The following is a 22,058-nucleotide window of genomic DNA, read 5'->3' on the forward strand; positions in this document are numbered from 1 at the left end:
GGAGAGAAGGCAGGTACAGGATACTGAGTTGGATGATCAGCCATGGTCATATTGAATGGCGGTGCAGGCTCGAAGGGCCGAATGGCCTACTCCTGCACCTATTTTCTATGTTTCTAAACTAAACAAAAAAATTAAAACTACTTGTTTCTTGTAAAATATGAGATAAATAACAACTATTGGAATACGATCAAACATATTGTAAGATTACAAATACAGTGAACACTTCAGACTTCCAGGGAATAACACAACTGTGACTGTGTACCAATATCAATCTTTACAGGTTACAATCTTGAAGGGTTTCGGCCCGAAACGTCGCCTATTTCCTTCGCTCCATAGATGCTGCTGCACCCGCTGAGTTTCCCCAGCAATTTTGTGTACCTTCAATCTTTACACTTCTGTCTCATCTTCCTAAACATCCACCTGACAATCTACACAATGAAAACATAACTCATTCACCAATTAATCTTTGCACAATATCTTGGTGTCTTCGACCTTGGTCAACTCAGCAGTAACCAAGAAAAATTAACACGTTTTTGTCAGCTTTCAAATCAATCTCATCAATCTCATTCCCCCAAGTATTTCCCTGTAACTTTTTGAGAAATCAGAAGCCCCAGGTTTAAGGTGAAGGGGGAAAGACTTTGTGGGAACCTGAGGGGTCTCTTTTTCACATAAAGGGTGGTGGGTTTATAGGACGAGGAGCTGCCGGAGGAGGTAGTTGAGGCAGGTACATGGATAGGACAGGTTTAGAGGGATATGGGCCAAAGGCAGGCAGGTGGGACTAGTGCAGATGGGACCTGATGGTCGTTGTGGGCTAGTTCGCCTGAAGGGCTTGTTTCCACGCTGTGTGACTCTCTAACTCATTCTCAAGGATTATATCAGGTACAGGGGATATCGGTTGTGTTGGTATACAGGAGAAACTGGAATTATTCTCCTTGGACCAGAGGAGGATGTATAAGGTTTTAAAATCATAAAGGATATAGACATGAATCATTCACATTGTTGGAAGCGTATGGAACCATGAGTTGTTGAATGAAAGTGATTGACAAATTCTGCTGTTCTGATTTTGTGAACAGACATGAAAGTGTCTACACTTAAGATAGACACAAAGTACTGAAACAGGCCCTTCAGCCCATCGAGTCCGCACCAACCAGCGATCCCCGCACATTAACGCTATCCGACATACTAGGGACAGTTTTTACATTTATACCGCCAATTAACCGGCAAAACTGTACGTCTTTGGAGTGTGGGAGGAAACCAAAGATCTCGGAGAAAGCCCACGCGGTCACGAGGAGAACGTACAAACTCCGTACAGACAAGCTCCCGTAGTCAGGATCGAACCCGGGTCTCTGGCGCTGTGAGGCAGCAACTCTACCGCTGTGCCACCGAAGGTGGTTGGAACTGTGGATATGTTCTTCTCATGAGAGTGGTGATGAATCAACCAAATCCACAATCTATGTTCAAAGACATGGTGGCTTATCCTTTGGGTTAGGGATAGACACAAAGTGCTGGAGTCACTCAGGGCATCCCTGGAGAAAAATGATGGGTGATGTTACAGGTCGGGACCCTTCTACAGGCTGAAAGTAAGGGGTGGTGGGGGAGGAGGAATGTGAAGTGGTCGAGGATCAATCAGGGCCAGCCACAAAATTCACCTCTGCCAGGGTGTTTCCTGGTAGCTCCATTGCTGGTTTGGGATGGTGAGATCTACATATGGATACAGGGTCGGAAGATGGGTCTCGACCCGAAATGTCACCTTTTCTTTTTCTGCGGAGATGCTGTCTGACCCGCTGAGTTACTCCATCTATCTTCGCTTTAAACCACCATCTGCAGCTCCTTCCTACACAGGTCTAACGAATGTTCTTTTAATATCAATAAACCAGAATGAAATTGTAAAGAGAACAATACTCACAGGCACATCAACATACTTGGCAGCGGCTTTTACCTGAGGGCAGAAAGGAACAAAACATTGGCCACAGTCTAAAATGTCATAATTTAGTTTAGTTTAGAGATACAGCGTGGAAAGAGGCCCTTCGGCCGACCAAATCCGTGCCTACCTGCGATCCCCGCACACCAACACTATCCTACACACACGAAAGCAATTTGACAAATAAAGTCTGAAGAAGGGTCTCACCCATCCCTTCTCTCTGGAGATGCTGCCTTTCCCACTGAGATCCTCCGGCACTTTGTGTCTATTTTTGGTTTAAAGCAGCATCTGCAGTTCCTTCGTACACACAGGGACAATTTACAGTCCCAACAAAGCTATTTAGCCCACAAACCTCTACGTCTTTCGAGTGTGGGAGGAAACCGGAGCTCCCGGGGAAAACCCACGCAGGCCACGGAGAGAATGTGCAGACTCCACATGGACAGCACCTGTGGTCAGGATCGAAGCTGGTTCTCTGGCGCTGTTAGGCAGCAACTCTGTGGAAATCAGCTGACTCCTTAAACTCCTTTCCACCAAACTGCTTTTCTCGTGGCCCTCGGGCTCCCTGTTGGCCGCTGCACGGTGCTTGTGCATCTGTTGCAACAGCGGCTCGTACGAGTAAAAGTAACCATTTTATTTCGTCACGACTATTTTTTTACTCGTGGACATTTTTTGCAGGGATGAAAAAATGTTTATCGGATGTCCTGAGTACCTACCGTTAGCATTACGAGCCGCTACGAGACATCCACGGACGAAACTCCTACGGACCCGCTACGGACATTCTCCGAGTTCGGGTCAGGGGAAAACTCGGGAGAACTCTTGAATTACCTCGTACAGTGGGACAGGGGCCTTAAAAATATCCATTGACTTGGCCTCCGCAGCCTTCTGTGGCAATGAATCCACATGTTCACCACCCCCTGAATAAATAGATTCTCCCTCATGTCCTTCCTAAAGGAACGTCCTTTTATTCTGAGGCTATGACCTCTGGCCCTGGACTCTCCCACTAGTGGAAACATCATCTCCACATCCACTATATCCAGGTCTTTCACTATTCACTTGCTGTATCTGCTGTCTCCCTGTGGTACCTCTAAAGTCTCAAGTCATGGGATCATGGATATGTGTGAAGACATGAAATAATTCTTTTCTTTCATTCAGTTAGTGCACATATTCACGGTGGACACGCAGATTACTTACAGTGAACGATAGGATTGAAGAGAAGAAGGTTCCTTCATCATATCGTGACAACTTGGATAAGACGCCTTCCAGCACAAAGACAAACTTGGTGGGGGAGGAGAGAGACGAGAAAAAGAAATTCAGTGCAATGCCAAACTGATTCTTCCAACACAGAAACTCCAGATGCATAATGCATTTGCTAGTAATGTGGGTGGGAATGAACAGCAGTCATTAAATTAATAATTTCAGTTGATTGCAAAATGCTACAAATAAGGATAGACTGCGGAGTATGATCCTGAACATTAAAATTGAATATTAATCTTACAAGTTATTTTGGCCGAGTACCAAGTCGATATTTGTTATTTTCTCTCAAATTCCCTCTCTCGATGATCCCTTCTCTGTTAACTTTTGTATGGTCCTTCTTAGAACGCAACACGCTGCTCCCATCTCTTCTTAGGGATTGGCATTCCTCTTCTCTGAGAAGCATTTAGGGATTTATCTCTATCTTAAGAACTTGATGTAGAGTCATATAGTCGTGCAGCACGGAAACAGGTCTTCGGTAAACTTGTCCATGCTGATCAAGATGCCCCATTGAAGTTAATCTCCATTTGTCAATGTTTGATCCATATCCATCTAAACCTTTTCTATCCATCAAACTGGACAAGTATATTTGACTCCACGTTGCAGTCAAACCCCGTGGTGTTATAGTCTGCAGCGTGGAGACTTCAGGCCCAATGCTGAGCCCAGTACCTAGGTAGTCCTTGCTTTCTCCCTCTTTCCCCTCCCCTTCCCAGCTCTCCCACTAGCCCACTGTCTCCAACTCTTCCTTTCTTCTTCCCCCCCCCATCCCCTCATCAGTCTGAAGATGGGTCTCAACCCGAAACTTCACCCATTCCTTCGCTCCATAGACGCTGCCTCATCCTCTGAGAGTTTCTCCAGCATTTTTATCCACCTTCCATTGTTCCAGCATCTGCAGTTCCTTCTTAAACAAGTATATTTTCAATGTTGTTATCATACCTGCCTCAACTACCTCCTCTGGCAGCTCAATCCATACACACACCACCCTCTAAATGATAAAGTTGCTCCTTAGTTTCCTATTAAATCTCTTCCTTCTCACCTTAAACCTATGCTCTCTGATTCTTGATTGCCCTACCCTGGGTATTAAAAAAAACTGCATGCACCCCATCAATTTCCCTCATGATTTTATACACCTCTATAAGATCACCCCCTAGACTCTTACACTCTGAGGAAGAAAGTCCGAGCTTGCCCAATTTCTCCCAATAACTCAGACCCTCGAGAACTGGCAACTTCCTTGTAAATCTTCTCCGCACTCTTTCGAGCTTAATGACATCCTTCCTATTGCAGGATGACCATGTTGAACACAATCCTCCAAATGTCTTGTACAACTGTGACATAATGTAAGTACCAGATCTACGATAGCTTCTGTTATAGTGCGAGGGAAATTGTTTAGTATTTGTGTCGTTGAGGAGGCTTAGTTCAGTTTGTACCAACAACTCTTGATTACCTTACTCAAATGTTCTTTTCTTTGTGTGTCAGTGATCAGTAATAAAAAACATTAATATATTGTAGATGTAAGTTTTAATGTTTTAATAATTCAAACATTATAATGTTTGTTGGAAGCGGCTGCCTGGACAGTGTTTTATCAGGATGCTTCACAGCTCGGTTTGGGAACAGCTCCATCCAGGATCACAAGAAATGGCAGCAAATTGTGGACGCTGCCCAGACCATCACACAAACCAACCTCCCTTCTATTGACTCCATTTATTCGTCATGCTGCCTTGGCAAGGCCAGCAGCATAATCAAGGACCAGTCTCACCCTGGCCACTCCTTGGTCTCCCCTCTCCCATCGGGCAAAGGTACAGAAGTGTAAAAACGCACATCTCCAGATTCAGGGACAGTTTCTTCCCTGCTGTTATCAGGCAACTGAATCATCCTACCACAACTAGAGAGCAGTCCTGAACTACTATCTACCTCATTGGCGACCCTGGGACTATCTTTGATCGGACTTTACTGGCTGTCCTAGCTGGCCAACGATCACCCCGCACACTAGCACCATCCTACACACCAGGGACAATTTATAATTTTTACCTAAGCCAATTAACCTACACACCTTTACGCCTTTGGAGTGTGGGAGGGAACCGGAGCACCAGGGGAAAACACTAACACTGTCACGGGGAGAACGTACAAACACTGTACGGACAGGACAGGTAGTCAGGATCGAACCCGGGACTCTGTCGCAGTGAGGCAGCAACTCTAACGCTGTGCCACCATGCCGGCCCAATTCATATCAAGTAATCCCAGGATTTGTATAACATTGTGGTTTCTGTTTTGGCTTTAGGAATAAGAAAGAGAAAAATGTTCAGTTCACCAGGCAGAAATGTGGATCATTTAGAGGCCTGGCATGCTCATGGTTTAAACCATTAGATGAATGCACATTATCTGATAGACAGAAACTCTCAGCACCTCCCTATATCTCGGGTATGACATTGGCAAGGTGCTCCAGCCACTTCTTACCTTTGAAACCAGAAGTGAAATCATTTCTTTGAAGGTTTCTTCAATCAAAAGGTCGATCTTTGAATGATACTGCTGCTGTAATTAAAAAAACGACAATAACGTCTTGCAACACGGCCGTAGGAAAGATGGGGGGGGGGGGGGGGGGGGGGGTGAGGGGGGGAGGGGGGAGGGGGGGGGGGGGAGGGCGGTGAAAACAATGTCTTGTATCACATCAAACACAATTAAAAACTATAATTGGGGAGAACTTCAAATGGAAAACCTTGAACACTACCTCCACACCCAATGGTGTTTTACAATCAGTGCCAGAATGCTTCCCATGTATACTGTGGCATTAAGCAGCTAATAGGTCTATTATTTGAATGAATCGAGTTGTAGACCTTATTCAGGCACAGGAATGTGAAGGATACTCTTTTTGTCGGCTTCATTGCAATTAGGACTGCCATGTGTTTTTTTTTTCTAAAGACCCGTGCAGTTGGCTGAGTGAAAGGCGAGGAGAAGATTCAATTAATGCAACATTTTATGTCTGACAACTCTCATTCATAAGTCATTTAAGCTGCTCTGTGAGAAGAAAAAAAAAAATGGGAGACCCTGATTGTTAACTGCACAAGAGACCGTGTATTCAGATAGCGAACAGCAGTTCACTTGGGTTCGCTGAATTCTTGCTGACAATAAATATAGTTTAAGACGAAATTAATTTTTTTCTTCTTCTGCCGACCAGACAGAAACAAATTAACAGGTGATATATCGACGAATTAAATCATTGCCCGAGATCTACAATCTTCTTTGTGAACTGCCTGCCTTCAAATTGTTATTATTAATAACTAATCTAAAAGCTTCCATCTTTTGTTACCAACTGCAGCATCATTGTCAGTCTGGTCCCCCCCCGATAATTTGCAGTGAAGTTTGTTTCTAAACGCTAACCTGCCAAAACGTTATAGAGTCAGGTCTTGGATGCTTTTCACGAGAGGGGATATTGAAAAACTTAATCTACCATTTAACTTCATCTTCACTCCTTACGTCTAGTGATTCAAAACAATTAAGAGCAGTCAGTACCTTATACGCACACACATTGGCCAGCTACTCAGAAGTCATCTCTACTTAACAGTGTGTTTCCAACTCTCTGCTGTCAAATCAAAGTTTGTTCATTCAACAGTATGAATCCATCCTCGGCAATTTTCTCCCCAAAAACCAGTTTGCTTTTCTACCCCCCACTCCGCAAACCCTTCCATTCCTGCCTTCAAAAGCCGCCTAAGAACCTTTCATTTAGTTGGTGCCTTTGATTCCTCGCTGGCTAATACCTCCTTTTCAAGGCTTGTGTCCATTTTTCTGCCTTGTTGAGCACTGAGAAGTTGTTTCTTTCACACGGAGCAGAATACAAATGCTAGTTGCTGCCTTTTGTTGTAGTTTACGTTCCAAAAGCACAGGCCTACACCCAGTTTTTAAAGATATACTGCTGCCCTATGGCCAAATCTAGACTAACGTCACTCAATCCCTCTCTCGCTGCCTGTCCCACTGAGTTACTCCAGTACTTTGTTCCAAATCTAGACTGTTGAGTTGAGTTCAGTTTAGAGATACAGCACGGAGACAGGCCCCTTCAGCCCACCGATCCCCGTTCACTAGCGCTATCCTACACACACTAGGGACAATTTACAATGTTACCACAGCTGCAAGGCAGCAACTCCACCACTGCGCCACCATGCCGACTGAAACACAACCAAACAACTTTCCCTTCTATAAAAGGGGAACCTTATTTCTTCTTCTTCCCGTACAACATGTACGATGTTAGTTTTACGATTTTATTTTGAGGCTAAGCGCAGAAGAAGTTTTGTAAATAAAGCCATGATATCTGATTAGTTTTAAAATAATGTATTTTGAATTTCTGCAAGTGGATAAAAATTTCACTTGCACATGCCGTGGAGCAGCAGTAGAGTTGCTGCCTTACAGTGCCAGAGACCCGGGTTTGATCCTGACTACGGGTGCTGTCTGTACGGAGTTTGTACGTTCTCCCCGTGACCACGTGGATTTCCTCTGCAATCTTTGGTTTCCTCCCGCACTCCAAAGACGTGCAGGTTTGTAGGTTAATTGGCGGGGTATAATAGTAAATTGTCCCGAGTGTGCCTCGGGTGGTGTTACTGTGCGGGTATCGCTGGTCGGCGTGGTGTCGGTAGACCGAAGGGGCTGTTTCCGCGCTGGATCTCTAAATTAAACTATACACTAATAGTAATCTTGGTTTGATGTTTGCTTCAACAGTCTATTTCCATATCTATCCGTAACACCCTGGAAAGGGGAGAAGGCAGGAATAGGGAGAATGCAGGAATGGGGTACTGATTGGGGATGATCAGCCATGATCACATTGAATGGCGGTGCTGGCTCGAAGGGCCGAATGGCCTACTCCTGTACCTATTGTCTGTTGTCTATTGAAATGTGGTTTTAGTTTTAGAGATACAGCAAGGAAACATGCCCTTCCGCACACACCATTCTCCTGCCTTCTCCTTGTATCCTTAGACACCCGTAATAATCAAGAACCTATCAATCTCCGCTATCAAAATACCCCATGACTTGACCTCCACAGCAGTCTGTGGCAATTAATGCCACATATTCACCACCCTCTGGCTAAAGAAATTCCTCCTCATCTCCATCCTAAAGATACGTCCTTTTATTCTGAGGCTGAGCCATCTGGCCCCAGCCTCTTCCCACTATTGGAAACATCCCCTCCACACCCACTCTCTCTAGGCCCTATAAATATGATAATAAAATGCAGTTATGAAATGTTGAATTTATCTTATTCGGCAAGTTTTACATAGGAGAAGAATTAGGCCATTCGACCCATCGAGTCTGCTCCGCCATTTGACCATTTTTTCCTCTCAACCCCATTCTCATGCCTTCTCCCCGTAACATATGACGCCCTTACTAATCGAGTACCCATCAATCTCCTCTTTAAAATGCCCATTGGCTTGGGAGCATAGTCATAATTGGTTACAAAATGATATAAATCAGGGTCAAACAAAAATGAGTGTTTGTGCTACAGTTTCTTTGCTCTATAGCTTTCGTGGAAGCCAATTATTATGAACTTTCCTTGGGGTGAGACATTTCCAGATCATCTTATCAGAAACACAAAGAATCGGCTTTAGCCTTTCAAAGCTGGAGTTCCCTCCACTGGAACAAAGGATGACCTGGCATGGTGGGACTTCCATGAGGGAGGGGGAACACAAAGGAGGACCTGGCGTGGTATACTTTGTAACTTTGTTAGTGCCCTTTATGTGGTGACTGTTTGCATACTGAAGGTAGACACAAAATGGTGGAGTAACTCTGGAGAGAAGGAATGGGTGACGTTTCGGGTCGAGACCCTTCTTCAGGGTTTTACCTTGGGTGTGTAAAACAAAGAATTTCACTGTGAATTTGTCACATGTGACAATAAAGTAGTTATTCACTCATTCATTCATTCATTCATTCATTCATTCATTCATTCATTCATTCATTCATTCACCCATTAATTAATTAATTAATCAATTAATTCATTAATTAATGAGCTAACACCCCGCGCAGTGTATTTTTTTTAAGGAGCAAGTTTCACAAGAATGAATATATATGACATGAATGATAAAATATGGCACTTACCCATTGCTTACCACTCTGGAATTGGCGACAGGAAACATAAATGGAGAGAACAAACCAGTACACAGAAAAGCAAATGGAAAATGATAAAAATTAAAAAAAAATTCAAGTCAATCTGCAAATCAGGTGTGTTCGGCTTAAAAAAATAAAATGCACCATTCTTAAATAATGAACTTAAAAGTGCAACGAGATGAAAAAAATTACAAAACATATTCAGACACAACAGGGACAAGCGATAAAAACAAATTATATTTCATCTTTTGTGCCGTGGAAACGAACAATTTTCCACTTTTCACCCCAACAATGTTAAATATAAGAGGAAGCATCTGCAGTTCCTTCCGACACATTAAATATAAGCAGTGTGGATTACTCCTGTGCTGGGAGACATGTTCTCCTGTTGCCATTGTCCCCACACATTTTGGGTCGAATAACATTGTGCATTGATATATCCATTGGCACTTGCTAAGCATTTAATACTTATTCAAGTTTATACCAATTGGAGGAACAACACCTCATATTTCGCTTGGGCAGCTTACAAACCAGCAGTATGAATATTGACTTCTCTAACATCAAGTAACCCTTGTCTTCCCTCTCTCTCCATCCCTCCCCCCTTTTCCAACTAGGCTGAATCCTTTCCTCATTTACATTTTATCTCTGCTTGCTTTGTTGTTACCTTCTCCTAGCTAACAATGATGCATTCTACATAGTCCTTGATCTACCTCCCCTTTGTCTTGTTTTCACACCTTACACATCCTTATCTCTATATCTTAATTATCTCTCCCCCTCCCCTGACTCAGCCCAAAGGAGGTTCTCGACCTGAAATGTCAGCCGTTCCTTCTATCCGGAGATGTTTAGTTACTCCAGCATTTTGTGTATATCTTCGATACTTGTTGAATATTATTGTGCAAATCAACCAGATTTAATTGACTGAGAAAAAAAGCTGCCGGAGGTAACTCAATCGACTAGGCAGCATCTGTGTGTGGGGGGAGGGAAGGGAGATGGACAGACCACATTCCCAATTGGCACCTTTCATTAGACTGATGGAGTAAAGGGCAGATGGTTGGTGGAACTTCAAGTGTCCACTTCCCACCACAGATGCTGCCTGATCCGCAGAGTTTCTCCAGCACTTTGTATTTTGCTCAAGATTGCAACATGTGCAGCCTCTGGTGTCCCAGATTTAATTGACATTAGGACTCCAGGTCTAATAGGACAATTGACCAGTCATTTACATTAGTGCTGGCGGTTCGGTTAGTTTAGCCCAATTTAGTGGTTCGGCACAGAAACAGGCCCTTTGGCCCACCGAATCCGCGCTGACCAGCGATCCCTGCACACTAATCGTATCCTACACACACTAGGGACAATTCACATTTATACCAAGCCAATTAACCTACAAACCTGCACGTCTTCGGACTGTGGGAGGAAATCGGAGTTCCCGGAGAAAACCCATGCATGTCACGGGCAGAACGTACAAACTCCGTGCAGACAGCACCCGAAGTCAGGATTGAACCCGGATCTCTGGCGCTGTAAGGCAGCAACTCTCCCACTGCGCCACCGAGCCGCCCGTTAACAGATGGGAACTGAGACTATATCAGTGCTATAGTTAATGGCTAAAGAAATTCCTCCTCATCTCCATTGTAAAGGTACGTCCTTCCATTCGGAGGCTCTGCCGTCTGGATCTAGACTCACCCACTACTGGAAACATCCTCTCCGCAGCCACTCTCTCTAGGCCTTTTAAATATGATAATGAAATGCTGTTGTAACATGCTGAATTAATCTTATTCTGCAAGTTTTACAGAGGAGCCAAATTAGACCATTCAGCCCATTGAGTCTGCTCCACCAATAGATCATGGCTGATTTATTTTTCCCTCTCAACCCCATTCTCCTGCCTTCTCCCTATAACATATGACGCCCTGGTTACCTGACGAAATAAATTCCTCCTCATCTCCATTCTAAAGGAACGTCCTTTCATTCTGAGGCTATGCCGTCTGGCCCCAGACTCACCCACTATTGGAAACCTCCTCTCCACATCCACGCTATCACAGATAAATTGTCTGGAATTTATTGCGATGGATGCACTGGATCAGTGAGGGGGCAGAAGTAGCCACAGAGATGCAACATCACAATTGGTTGACAGCTGTTGGTCCCAGATGTTGCTAAGACAAGCTGAAGTGGCAATGGGAGAAGAAGGCAAGATAATTGGTCTCAATGTTGGATTCAAGTTAACAAACCTCACTCAATGTGTCATCATTTAAAAATCAGTGGGTCAGATGAGAACGTGAATAGGTCTCATGGGGAAAGGTAGGAAAAGCTGGACTTGTTTCCACTGGGTTTTGGAACTCTGAGAGGTGATGGCCAAACATACATGATCCTGAGAGGTCAAGAGTGAAGAGTTGACAGTGTTTTATTGTGATGCTTCGGGTCAGGCTGATTGTTGGGGGGGTGGGGTGGGGGGGGGGGGGGGGGGGGGTGGGGTGGTGGGCGGAGAAAGCTGGAAGATAGGAGGGGCAGGACAAAACATGGCAGGTAATAGGTGAACACAGACAATGGGGAGGGGGGTTTCAACAGGCAGATAGTTGAACAAAGACCAGAGGTAAAAAGAACAGAAGGTGTGAGACAAAAGGATTGAAGGGTTGCAAATTGTGAAGCTGGAGGAAGGAAGGAGGGGGAGGGGAGAAATAGGTGTGAGTCCCGGTGGAGCATATGGGGAGGGGAGGGGGAGGAGAAACAAGGGAGGACTGGGGGAGAAAGGGGAGGGGTTGAGGTTCTTCCTGTTTCACAGAGGACATTAAGGACTAATGGTTCCTTTATTTAGGCAGGAGTACAGAAAAAAAGGTACTGTACTAATAGGGGGAATGTGCCGGCTATCTTATGAGGGAAGATTGGAAATGCTAGACTTGTTTCCACTGGATTTTCGAAGTCTAAGAGGTGATGACCAAACGTACTAGATCCTGAGAGGTCAGAAGTCAAGAGTGTTTAATTGCCATGTTCTGTCCAGAACAATGAAAGAAGTGTTAACAGGTTAAACATGGAGAGGATATTTCCTCCTGAAACAGAATCCAGAACTTGGGATTATTGTTTGAATGTAAAGGATACCTTTTTTAAGACAGAGTTGAGGCTATTTTTTTTCTCTGAGAGGGTTGTGTGTCATTGAAACTATCGTCCTCAAAACAGTGTCTTTGAATATTTGTATGGCAGATGGAAATAGACCCTGGACAAGTAGTTGAAAGGTTATTAGAGATAACCTCTTGGAGTGCAGGAGGATGAGGGATGATCATATAAAGGTGTGTAAAATCATGAGAGGAATAGATTGGGTAAATGCACAGTTTATTTTACCCAGAGTAGGGGAATCGAGAACCAGATGACATTAAGGTGAGGGAGGGGGGAAAGATTTAACTTTTTTACACAAAGGATGGTGGGTGTATGGAATAAGCTGCCGGAGGAGTTAGTTGATTCAGTAACTATTTGCAGCGTTTAAGAAACCTTTAGACAGGTACATGGACAGAATAGGTTTGGAGGGATATGGACCAACCATTGGCAAGTTGGGCCGAGGGGCCTGTTTCCACGCTGTATGACTCTATGACTCTATAGTGAGGATGCAGAGTTGAGGAGAGAGCCAGACCAGCCATGATCAGTGTGGAAACAGGCCCCTCGGCCCAACTCGCCCACACCGGCCAACAATGTCCCAGCTACCCTAGTCCCACTTGCCTGCGCTTGGTCCATCACCCTCCAAACCTGTCCTATCCATGTACCTGTCCAACTGTTTCTGTTCCACACACCCACCACCCCCTGTGTGAAAAAGTCACCCCTCAGATTCCTATTAAATCTTTTCCCCTTCACCTTGAGCCTATTTCCTTTGGTCCTCAATTCCCCTATTCTGGGTAAAAGACTCTGTACTATTCTGACCTGATCTATGGCAACGACAGATGGCACAATGGGCTAAGTGTTCGGCTGGCAACCGGAAGGTAGCTGGTTCGAATCCCGCTTGGAGTGCATACTGTCGTTGTGTCCTTGGGCAAGACACTTCACCCACCTTTGCCTGTGTGTATCCTTGGGCATGTCACCCCTCAGGCAAGTCACACACAGGCAAGTTCACCCGACACTTGCCTGTGTGTGTGAATGTAATTATGTGAAGCACTTTGGGGTCAATGCAAGTTGACTAAAAATGTGCTATATAAATAAAGAAATATATAAATAAAGAAATATATATTCCTCTCATGATTCCTTATTGAGAGGAGGAGCATATTAGAGCCATATTGTAATTGGAGTTATTTTAAAATCATCGGATTTGTGCTACGTTTGGATGCGAGTGATAGCAGGCACATGGAATGGCAGCGATAGCAAACACTTGCAGAAACAGCAGTGGAAAAGACAAATTATGATTGAAATGATAACCTACAACACAGGCCTACCTCTTGCGCTCCTTCCAAAATGCAGAGTTTAGTCGATTGTTTCTTGGCATCCACAAGCACGTTGAACATTGTACAGACAGAAGAAGGGACGCGCAGATCTGTTGATTTGCTCAGCTTTTGCAACTTGGCTTCAAACGCAACTCTTGTTCTGTTTGATGAAAACACAGAGAGCACGTTCATTCAGGGATGACTGGTTTGATGCAAGGCCGCTCAAAGCCAAGTAGTGGAGGACAATGAAGCATGCACAGAGTCTTTTACCCAGGGCAGGGAGATCGAGAACCAGAGGTTTATTTAAGGCAGGGACTCCCAACCTTTTTCGTCCCGTTTACCCCCGGCAACTTCAATAGCACAGAACAATGTTATTTCACTTACTTATGAACAACTGATGATGAACAGATACCGGTATACCAGAACCAAACACAGTCAGTCAATGAGAAAAAATATATACAATTCCAGAATTAACAAATTTACCCCCTGAGTAGGCGAAATTTACCCCAGGTTGGGAACCTTTGATTTAAGATAAGAGGGACAAGATTTATTAGGAACCTGAGGGGAAATGTTTGTCACGCTGTGGGTGGTGGGCATACAGAACGAGCTGCCAGTGGAGGTAGTTGAGGCAGGTATTATAAAAGATTTAAAAGACAGGTACATGGAGACGAAAGGTTTGGAGGAATATGGGCGAAACGCAGGCAAATGGAGCATTTTGGTTGGTATGGATGAGTTGGACAAAAGCACCTGTTTCCAGGCTGCATGGATGCTTCAATTGCAAATCAATTCCAGTCTGACGAAGGGCCTCGACACGAAACGTCACCCATTCCTTCTCTCCAGAGGTACTGTCTGTGCCGCTGAGTTATTCCAGCTTTTTGTGTCTATCTTAGGCTTATGGAATTGAGTGATTTGAAGGGATGAATGAATGAATAAGTTTATTGGCCAAGTATTCACACACAAGGAATTTGCCTTGGTGCTCTGCCCGCAAGTGACAACACGACATACAGTGACAGTTAAGAATGACACATAAAACATTGGAGTGTGATGTGTTGTGTGTGATGGTGCTTTACAGTGTGGGGAGGTGGCTGGTGCTGTGGTTAGATGTGCAGGTGCTGCATTGCGGTGCCCATTGTGATGTGGGTGTGTTGTATTATGGTGTGACATGTGTGTTATAGAGTATGTGTCGTGGGGTAGTGCGTGTGGCGTGCAAGCATGCGCACACTATTCCCTGTGGAAAATACAAATAACAATGCACAAAAGGTTTGCCAAATTAGAACGGATGTCTTTGTTGGGCAACAGGACAGGGGAGTAAGGTGATTAAGAATGCGTACACGATACTTTACATCTTCAGCTGAAGCGCAGAATAAGTGAGTGGGAAGTTTAGTTCGGAGATACAGTGTGGGAACAGGCCCTTCAGCCCACCGGGTCTATTCCAACCAATGATCATCCCAGACACTCGTTCAATCCTAAACGTCAGAGCCAATTTACAAAAGCCAATTAACCTGCAAACCTGCATGTCTTTGGAGTGTGGAAACCAGAGCACCCGGAGAAAGCCCACACAGTCACAGGGAGAACACACAAACACCCTACAGGCAGCAGCCGTAGTCAGGATGGAACCCGGATCTCTGGCGCTGTGAGGCAGCAACTCGATCGCTGCGCCATCGTGCTGCTCACTCTACCATGTTTATGGTAATATTGTATAAAACACTTAATTAAGGCCACAGCTTGTATGCTGTTTATGTTATCAGTCACTATATACTGTGACCTGAAATATATGATGGTTACTTAGAGGATGTCATTAAGATAAGAGACATTTCATAATGGGGAGAGACTGGCTAAACAGGGCTAGAAAATTATTTCTTTGAAACAATAGATAGATTTGACTGAGCAATTGTAAGATTGGGAAAGGACAAGAATAATGGTATTTTTCTCTTGCTAAAGATATATGACCAAAGGGGACAGATTTAAGATAATGTATAGTAGGATTAGCAGAGATATGAGGAAAATCTTAACTCAAATAATCCAAAACTCATTGCTTAAATTGTGGACGCAGGCAAAAAGCCTTTTGTTTTAAAGTCCACACAGATGAGAAGGTGGTGAGCCATAACCTACAGGACTGTGGGATGGGAGTTGGTAAGTGCGGCTCATCAAAATGGATCCTTTAGGGTGGCACGGTGGCGCAACGGTAGAGTTGCCGCCTCACAGCACCAGAGACCCGGGTTCGATCCTGACCAAAGATCATTGAGCTTTAGCATCTTTGACCCTGACTACGGGTGCTGTCTGTACGGAGTTTGTACGTTCTCCCCGTGACCGCGTGGGCTTTCTCCGAGATCTTTGGTTTCCTCCCACACTCCAAAGACGTGCAGGTTTGTAGATTCATTGGTTTGGTATGAATGTAAATTGTCCCCATTGTGTGTGTAGGATAGTGTTAGTGCATTTACAGATGGCACAATGGGCTAAGTGTTCGGCTGGCAACCGGAAGGTAGCCGGTTCGAATCCCGCTTGGAGTGCATACTGTCGTTGTGTCCTTGGGCAAGACACTTCACCCACCTTTGCCTGTGTGTGAATGTGTGTGAGTGATTGGTGGTGGTCGGAGGGGCCGTAGGCGCAGATTGGCAGCCACGCTTCCGTCAGTCTGCCCCAGGGCAGCTGTGGCTACAGAAGTAGCTTACCACCACCGAGTGTGACTGAATAATGCGATGTAAAGCGCCTTGAGTATTAGAAAGGCGCTATATAAATCCCATCCATTATTATTATTATTTATAAGTGATAGTAGCAGAATTAGGCCATTCGGCCCATCAAGTCTACTCCGCCATTCTATCGTGGCTGATCTATCTTTCCCTCTCAACCTCATTCTCCTGCCTTCTCCCCATAACCCCTGACAGCCGTACTAATAAGTATTCGGGGATCGCTGGTCGGCGCGGGCTCGGTGGGCCAAAGGGTCTGTTTCCGCTCTGTATCTCTTCAACTAAAACAAAATCCAGCAGTATAGACATCAAGGACCACATGGTCTCCATTCTGAACCAAACATGTCTGTGCTTCACGGATCAACCCTCTGAGCTGTCACTGGAGTTTAGTAATCCAATAAAACAGAAACAAACACCTTTTTATATACACGTAACCAAGCTTCAGAAGCCTAAGGCTTTCATTAAGTTGTCACTCTAATGCAACCATTCCTTAAGCACATCTATGGGAATTGCAACTGAAAGGATTATATTCCCGAGTGACAAGATTTCCCTTTTGTTGTCATTTCTGGGGGGAGAGAAGAAAGTCTCCAATTGGACTTTATAATACGTGGCTTGGTTCACATCAAAGATAGACACAAAATGCTGGAGTAACTCAGTGGCTCAGGCTGCACCTTTGGGGAACGCAGATAGGTGACGTTTTGGGTCAGGAACTTTCCACTACCTGCAACCTCCGGCAACCACCTGCAACCTCTGGCAACCATCTTCAACTAGCATCGCAACCGGCTTCGACTAAAAAATTACCGATTTTTAAAACGGCAACCTATTTTTAGTCGCGGCCGGTTTTGAATTTTTTTAAATAATCGCCGGAACATAGAAGAAGCAGAAACCACTTTCGACCATTAGGGAGACTGACAAAAACCTCCGGGAACCGCACGGAAACCTTGGGTGGGGCGCAAAGTCTCCAGAGGTTTCCGTTCAGGTTTCCTAAGTGGGACAGGGGCACAACTTAGAATCTCTGGAGAGAAGAGGGTGACATTTCGGGTCGAGACCCTTCTTCAGACTGATGTCAGGGGAGTGGGCAGTACAGAGATAAAATGTACTCGGACTTTACTGGGCTTTACCTAGCACTAAACATTATTCCCTTTACCAAGTATCTGTACACTGTGGATGGCTCGATTTTAATCATGCATTGTCTTTCCGCTGACTGGTTAATGCATAACAAAAGCTCTTCACTGTACCCCGGTACATGTGACAATAAACTAAACTAAATTAAAAGTTTGGATCGCAGGCTGTGAAGTGTACAGCTATTGCCTGTATCTGCGATGTAATTCTAGTACAGTCAGCTGCACCTACCTTTTCACACAGGCCTCAATCATGTCACTGGCCATGAGTTTGAGTCTTTGGTCCAGATGTTGGGAAAATTCAGCCTCTGGCCAGTGTAGATCATAGACGAACATCTGTAGAGCATCCAGCTTCCAAAAGAGATCCTCCGATGTGGAAGAACCATTCCTAAAGCGAAAGAACATTGTGGCTATGAAACCTTTAGCACTGCGATATCACTGAAGAGGAACCAGACATCAAAACAGGGAGGCCACGAGCGGACAACAGGAAAGTTACACACAATACAAACATAGACAGCGGGCAGCATGGTAGCCTAGTGGTCGAGTTGCTGCCTTACAGCGCCGGAGACCCAGGTTCGATCCTGACTGTATGGAGTTTGTACATCCTCCCCTTGGTTGTGTGGGTTTTCTCTGAGATCTTCGGTTTCGTCCCACACTCCAAAGTCGTACAGGTTTGTAGGTTAATCGACTTGGTATAAATGCAAATTGGCCCCACTGTAGGATACCGTTAGTGTGCGGGAATCACGGGTCGGTGCGGACTGGGTGGGCCGAAGGGCCTGTTTCCGCGCAGTATCTTGGCGCAGAGATTGTGGGCTGACGGGACTGTTCCTGTGTGGTACTGTTGTACCCGAATAATGAAAAGGCTTCTGATGACGTGACAAACCATCAGTCCCCATTGAAGTCAGAGCTTCAGTCACATCCAGTTATGAAAGGTAAGCCTGAGTTCTTTCCGCTGTGAGTAGATAAGGCTGTTCGTAGAACCTTTTGTAACTTTGTTGGTGCCAGAAATGTGGCGACTCTTTGTGTACTGCCTATGTCAAAGTCAAAATCAAAGTCAAAGTGAGGTCTGCTGAATGATATTACCGATTGTATGCAAAAACAAAGAATTTCACCGTACCTAGGTACAAATGACAATAACGTATCATCATACTGTTCCATAGAAACATAGAAAATTGGTGCAGGTGTAGGCCATTCGGCCCTTCGAGCCAGCACCGCCATTCAATATGATCATATAACAATTACAGCACGGAAACAGGCCATCTCGGCCCTTCTAGTCCATGCCGAACACTTATTCTCCCCTAGTCCCATGGATCATGGCTGATCATCCAAATATCAATACCCCGTTCTTGCTTTCTCCCCATATCTCTTGATTCCGTTAGCCCTAAGAGCTACGGAATGTCTCTCTTGAATACACCAGTGAATTGGCCTCCACTGCCTTCTGTGGCAGAGAACTCCACAGATTCACAACTCTGTGGGTGAAAATGTTTTAGCTCATCTCAGTCCTAAATGGCCTACCCCTTATTCTCAAACTTTGACCCCCGGTTCTGGACTACCCCAACATCGAGAACATTCTACATCTTGCCTGTCCAATCCCTTAAGAATTTGATCTGTTTCTATAAGATCCCCTCACATCCTAGATTCCAGTGAATATAAGCCCAGTCGATCCATTCTTTCATCATATGTTAGTCCCACCATCTTGGGAATTAACCTGGTGAACATACGCTGCACTCCCACAATAGCAAGAATGTCCTTCCTCAAATTAGGAGACCAAAACTGCACACAATACTCCAGGTGTGGACTCACCAGGGACCTGTACAACTGCAGTAGGACCTACTTGCTCCTATATTCAAATTCTCTCGCTGTGAACTATTTTCTAACGCAGTTACAAGTAGCCTCACTAACGATTTTATTGTCTGGCTCTACATCAAGGGTCGGCAACCCACGGCCCCTGGGCCGAATGCGGCCCGTAACCCGAATTCATCCAGCCCGCTGGCAGATTTCCCCGTAATCATCCGGGCACCCCGAGCGCCAAGCTCTGGCTCTCCTGCATTCTGCGCAAAGCCGCCGGCCCGGCCGCGCACCTTCTGTGAACACGTTTAAGAAAGAACTGCAGATGCTGGAAAAATCGAAGGTCGACAAAAATGCTTGCATGTCTCACCCGCTGAGTTTCTCCAGCATTTTTGTCTCCCTTCTGTGAACACGTGATTTGATGCCTGCCATCCGGGGTGGGATCCATGTGTACACGTGATAGATGTGGCCCGCCACCCGCTCACAGACATGCGTCCTGGTCCCTGTGAAGAACAAGGTTACCCACCCCTTCGGCCTACTGCGTCCGCGCTGACCAGCGATCCCCGCAGACTAGCACTATCCAACACACTAGGGACGATTTACAATCTTTACCAAAGCCAATCAACCTACAAACCTGTCCGTCTTTGGAGAGTGAGAGGAAACCGGAGCACTCGTGGAACACCCACGCCATCAGAGGGAGAACGTGCAACACAGCGCTGGTACCATGGGATGGAATATGAGAACGCAAGACCACAGGAGATAGGATTGGGCATCTGTTTCCTCGCCTGCCCTGCCTTTCAATACGATCATGGCTGATCTGTCTTTGCCTCACCGTTTCTTCCCTGCCAGTTGATCGTGGGAAATCTTGCGATCTACAAAATGTGTACAGCTCAACTTTAATTACCTCCTGGTCCCTACAGTCCTCCAGGATAGAGAATTGCAGAGTAAAGCACAAGGTGGTTGAGAAACTCAGTGGGCCAGGCGACATCGGTGGAGAGAAATGGATAGGCAACGTTTTGGGTCGGGACCCTTCCCCAGACTGACCGAAGTAGGGGAGAGAAAGCTGGAAAAGGAGAGGAGATGGGACAAAGCCTGACAAGTGATAGGCGGTGGAAGGAACTGCAGGTGCTGGCTTACACCGAACATAGACTCAAAATGCTGGAGTAACTCTGCCGGACAGGCAGCGTCTCTGGAGAGAAGGAATGGGCGACGTTTCAGGTCGAGACCCTTCTTCAGACTCCAGAACATCAAGTGCTGGAGTAACTCAGCGAGTCAGGCAGCATTTCTGGGGCATAGAACACAAAGTATTGGAGTCATGCAGTGTGTCTGAAGAAGGGTCCCGTCCCGATACGTTGCATATGCATTTTCGCCAGAGATGCCCGCTGAGTTACTCCAGCACTTTGTGTTCTATGTTTGATGCAAACGTTCTTCTCAAATTCTGCACGCCTTTCACTCACCCGCTTTCTCAGTTCCAAATAACAATGGGTTCAACAAATGATTGTTTGGCATTGTGTTCCATCAGGTCTATTTATTGATGTTGTTCAGAATAAGGAAAAAGGCAAATTAGCCTAAAAATGTTTAGCGTTAGGTAATATATATATTATGCATTGTGCAAGGTAAAATAAAGGATGTGAGAGAGAGAAAGCTTCAGGGATGTTGAGAAGCAGGTGTTAAGGGATTAAAGGATTAACGTAATGGTCAGGGTTATTCAAACACTAGCTTAATCATGGACATATCTATGCAGCAATTTACATTTTGGTGAAGAGAGGTACCTTCCTTTGACTTTATGATTGAAGGGTTGGTTAGGGTTGATATGTGGACTACAGTGCCCCCACAACAATATCCTGCTTGTTTGGTATTAGTTTATTTATCTCAGCCAAAGACACAAGTGTTGAAAGATACTGCCCACATAACTGGTCTACATCTGCTACTTATTTAGACGTATGTGGGGCTGCAGATCGCCTGGGAAACAGTGGAAGTGATCATCAGCCAGCCATTTAATCAACTGAGTCGGACACCCACAAGTGCAAAACCTCCACGGTTTGCAACTCTAGGCATCGCCAATCCATGGCGGCACAGCGGTAGAGTTCCCGCCTTACAGCGCTCGCAGCGCCGGAGACCCAGGTTCGATCCCGGCTACGGTTGCTTGACTGTACGGAGTTTGCACGTTCTCCCCGTGACCGCGTGGGTTTTCTCCGAGATCTTCGGTTTCCTCCCACACTCCAAAGACGTACAGGTTTTGTAGGTTAATTGGCTTAGGTTTGTATACTTGGTATAAGTGTAAAATTGTCCCTAGTGTGTGTAGGCTTGTGTTAATGTGCGGGGATTGCTGGACGGCGCGGACTCGGTGGGCCGAAGGGCCTGTATCCGTGCTGTATCTCCAAACTAAACTATTACACTATGGACTCAACATCAGATCTTGTTGTGTATTGAATGGACAGGGATCATAAAAATTGTTGTTTTCGTATATTGCCAATCGCTGTTAGTTATAGCTAGGGATTTTATTTCTTCCCTTAGTATGCACCAGGGTAGCACAGTGGTGCAGCTGGTAGAACCCCTGCCTCACAGCGCCAGTGACCCAGGTTCGAGCCTGACTGCGGCTGCTGTCTATACTGGCAATGATTGTTAGTTCCAGTTGCAGGTTTTATTGATGTCCCTAATATTCACCAATTGTTCTTTGTTTCTCAGGTTCCCTGCACTGCAATGCAGCCGGTAGAGTCACTGCCTCAAAGCGCCGGAGACCCGGGTTCAATTCTGACCTCAGTGCTGTCTGCGTGGAGTTTGCACCTTCTCCCTGTGACTCCATGGGTTCCCTCCGGGTGCT

General features: G+C 45.4%; 1 protein-coding gene across 6 annotated transcripts in view; it reads right to left on the reverse strand.

The window, feature by feature from the left end:
- Nucleotides 1-22,058, reverse strand: part of cadps2 (calcium dependent secretion activator 2) — a 393,466-nt gene that overhangs the window by 54,872 nt on the left and 316,536 nt on the right. For 3 of the 6 annotated variants that reach the window (XM_033037622.1, XM_033037625.1, XM_033037623.1), the window contains 6 exons: nt 17,679-17,834; nt 13,651-13,798; nt 9,245-9,259; nt 5,627-5,701; nt 3,113-3,196; nt 1,907-1,939 (listed from right to left, as the gene is read on the reverse strand). In XM_033037622.1, the coding sequence (XP_032893513.1) occupies nt 1,907-1,939; nt 3,113-3,196; nt 5,627-5,701; nt 9,245-9,259; nt 13,651-13,798; nt 17,679-17,834 (511 nt within the window). The remainder of the gene's footprint in view (nt 1-1,906; nt 1,940-3,112; nt 3,197-5,626; nt 5,702-9,244; nt 9,260-13,650; nt 13,799-17,678; nt 17,835-22,058) is intronic. The other 3 variants (XM_033037627.1, XM_033037624.1, XM_033037626.1) reach the window with 1 other exon arrangement.

Source organism: Amblyraja radiata, chromosome 19 (assembly GCF_010909765.2).
Source record: "Amblyraja radiata isolate CabotCenter1 chromosome 19, sAmbRad1.1.pri, whole genome shotgun sequence".
NCBI classification, from domain to species: domain Eukaryota; kingdom Metazoa; phylum Chordata; class Chondrichthyes; order Rajiformes; family Rajidae; genus Amblyraja; species Amblyraja radiata.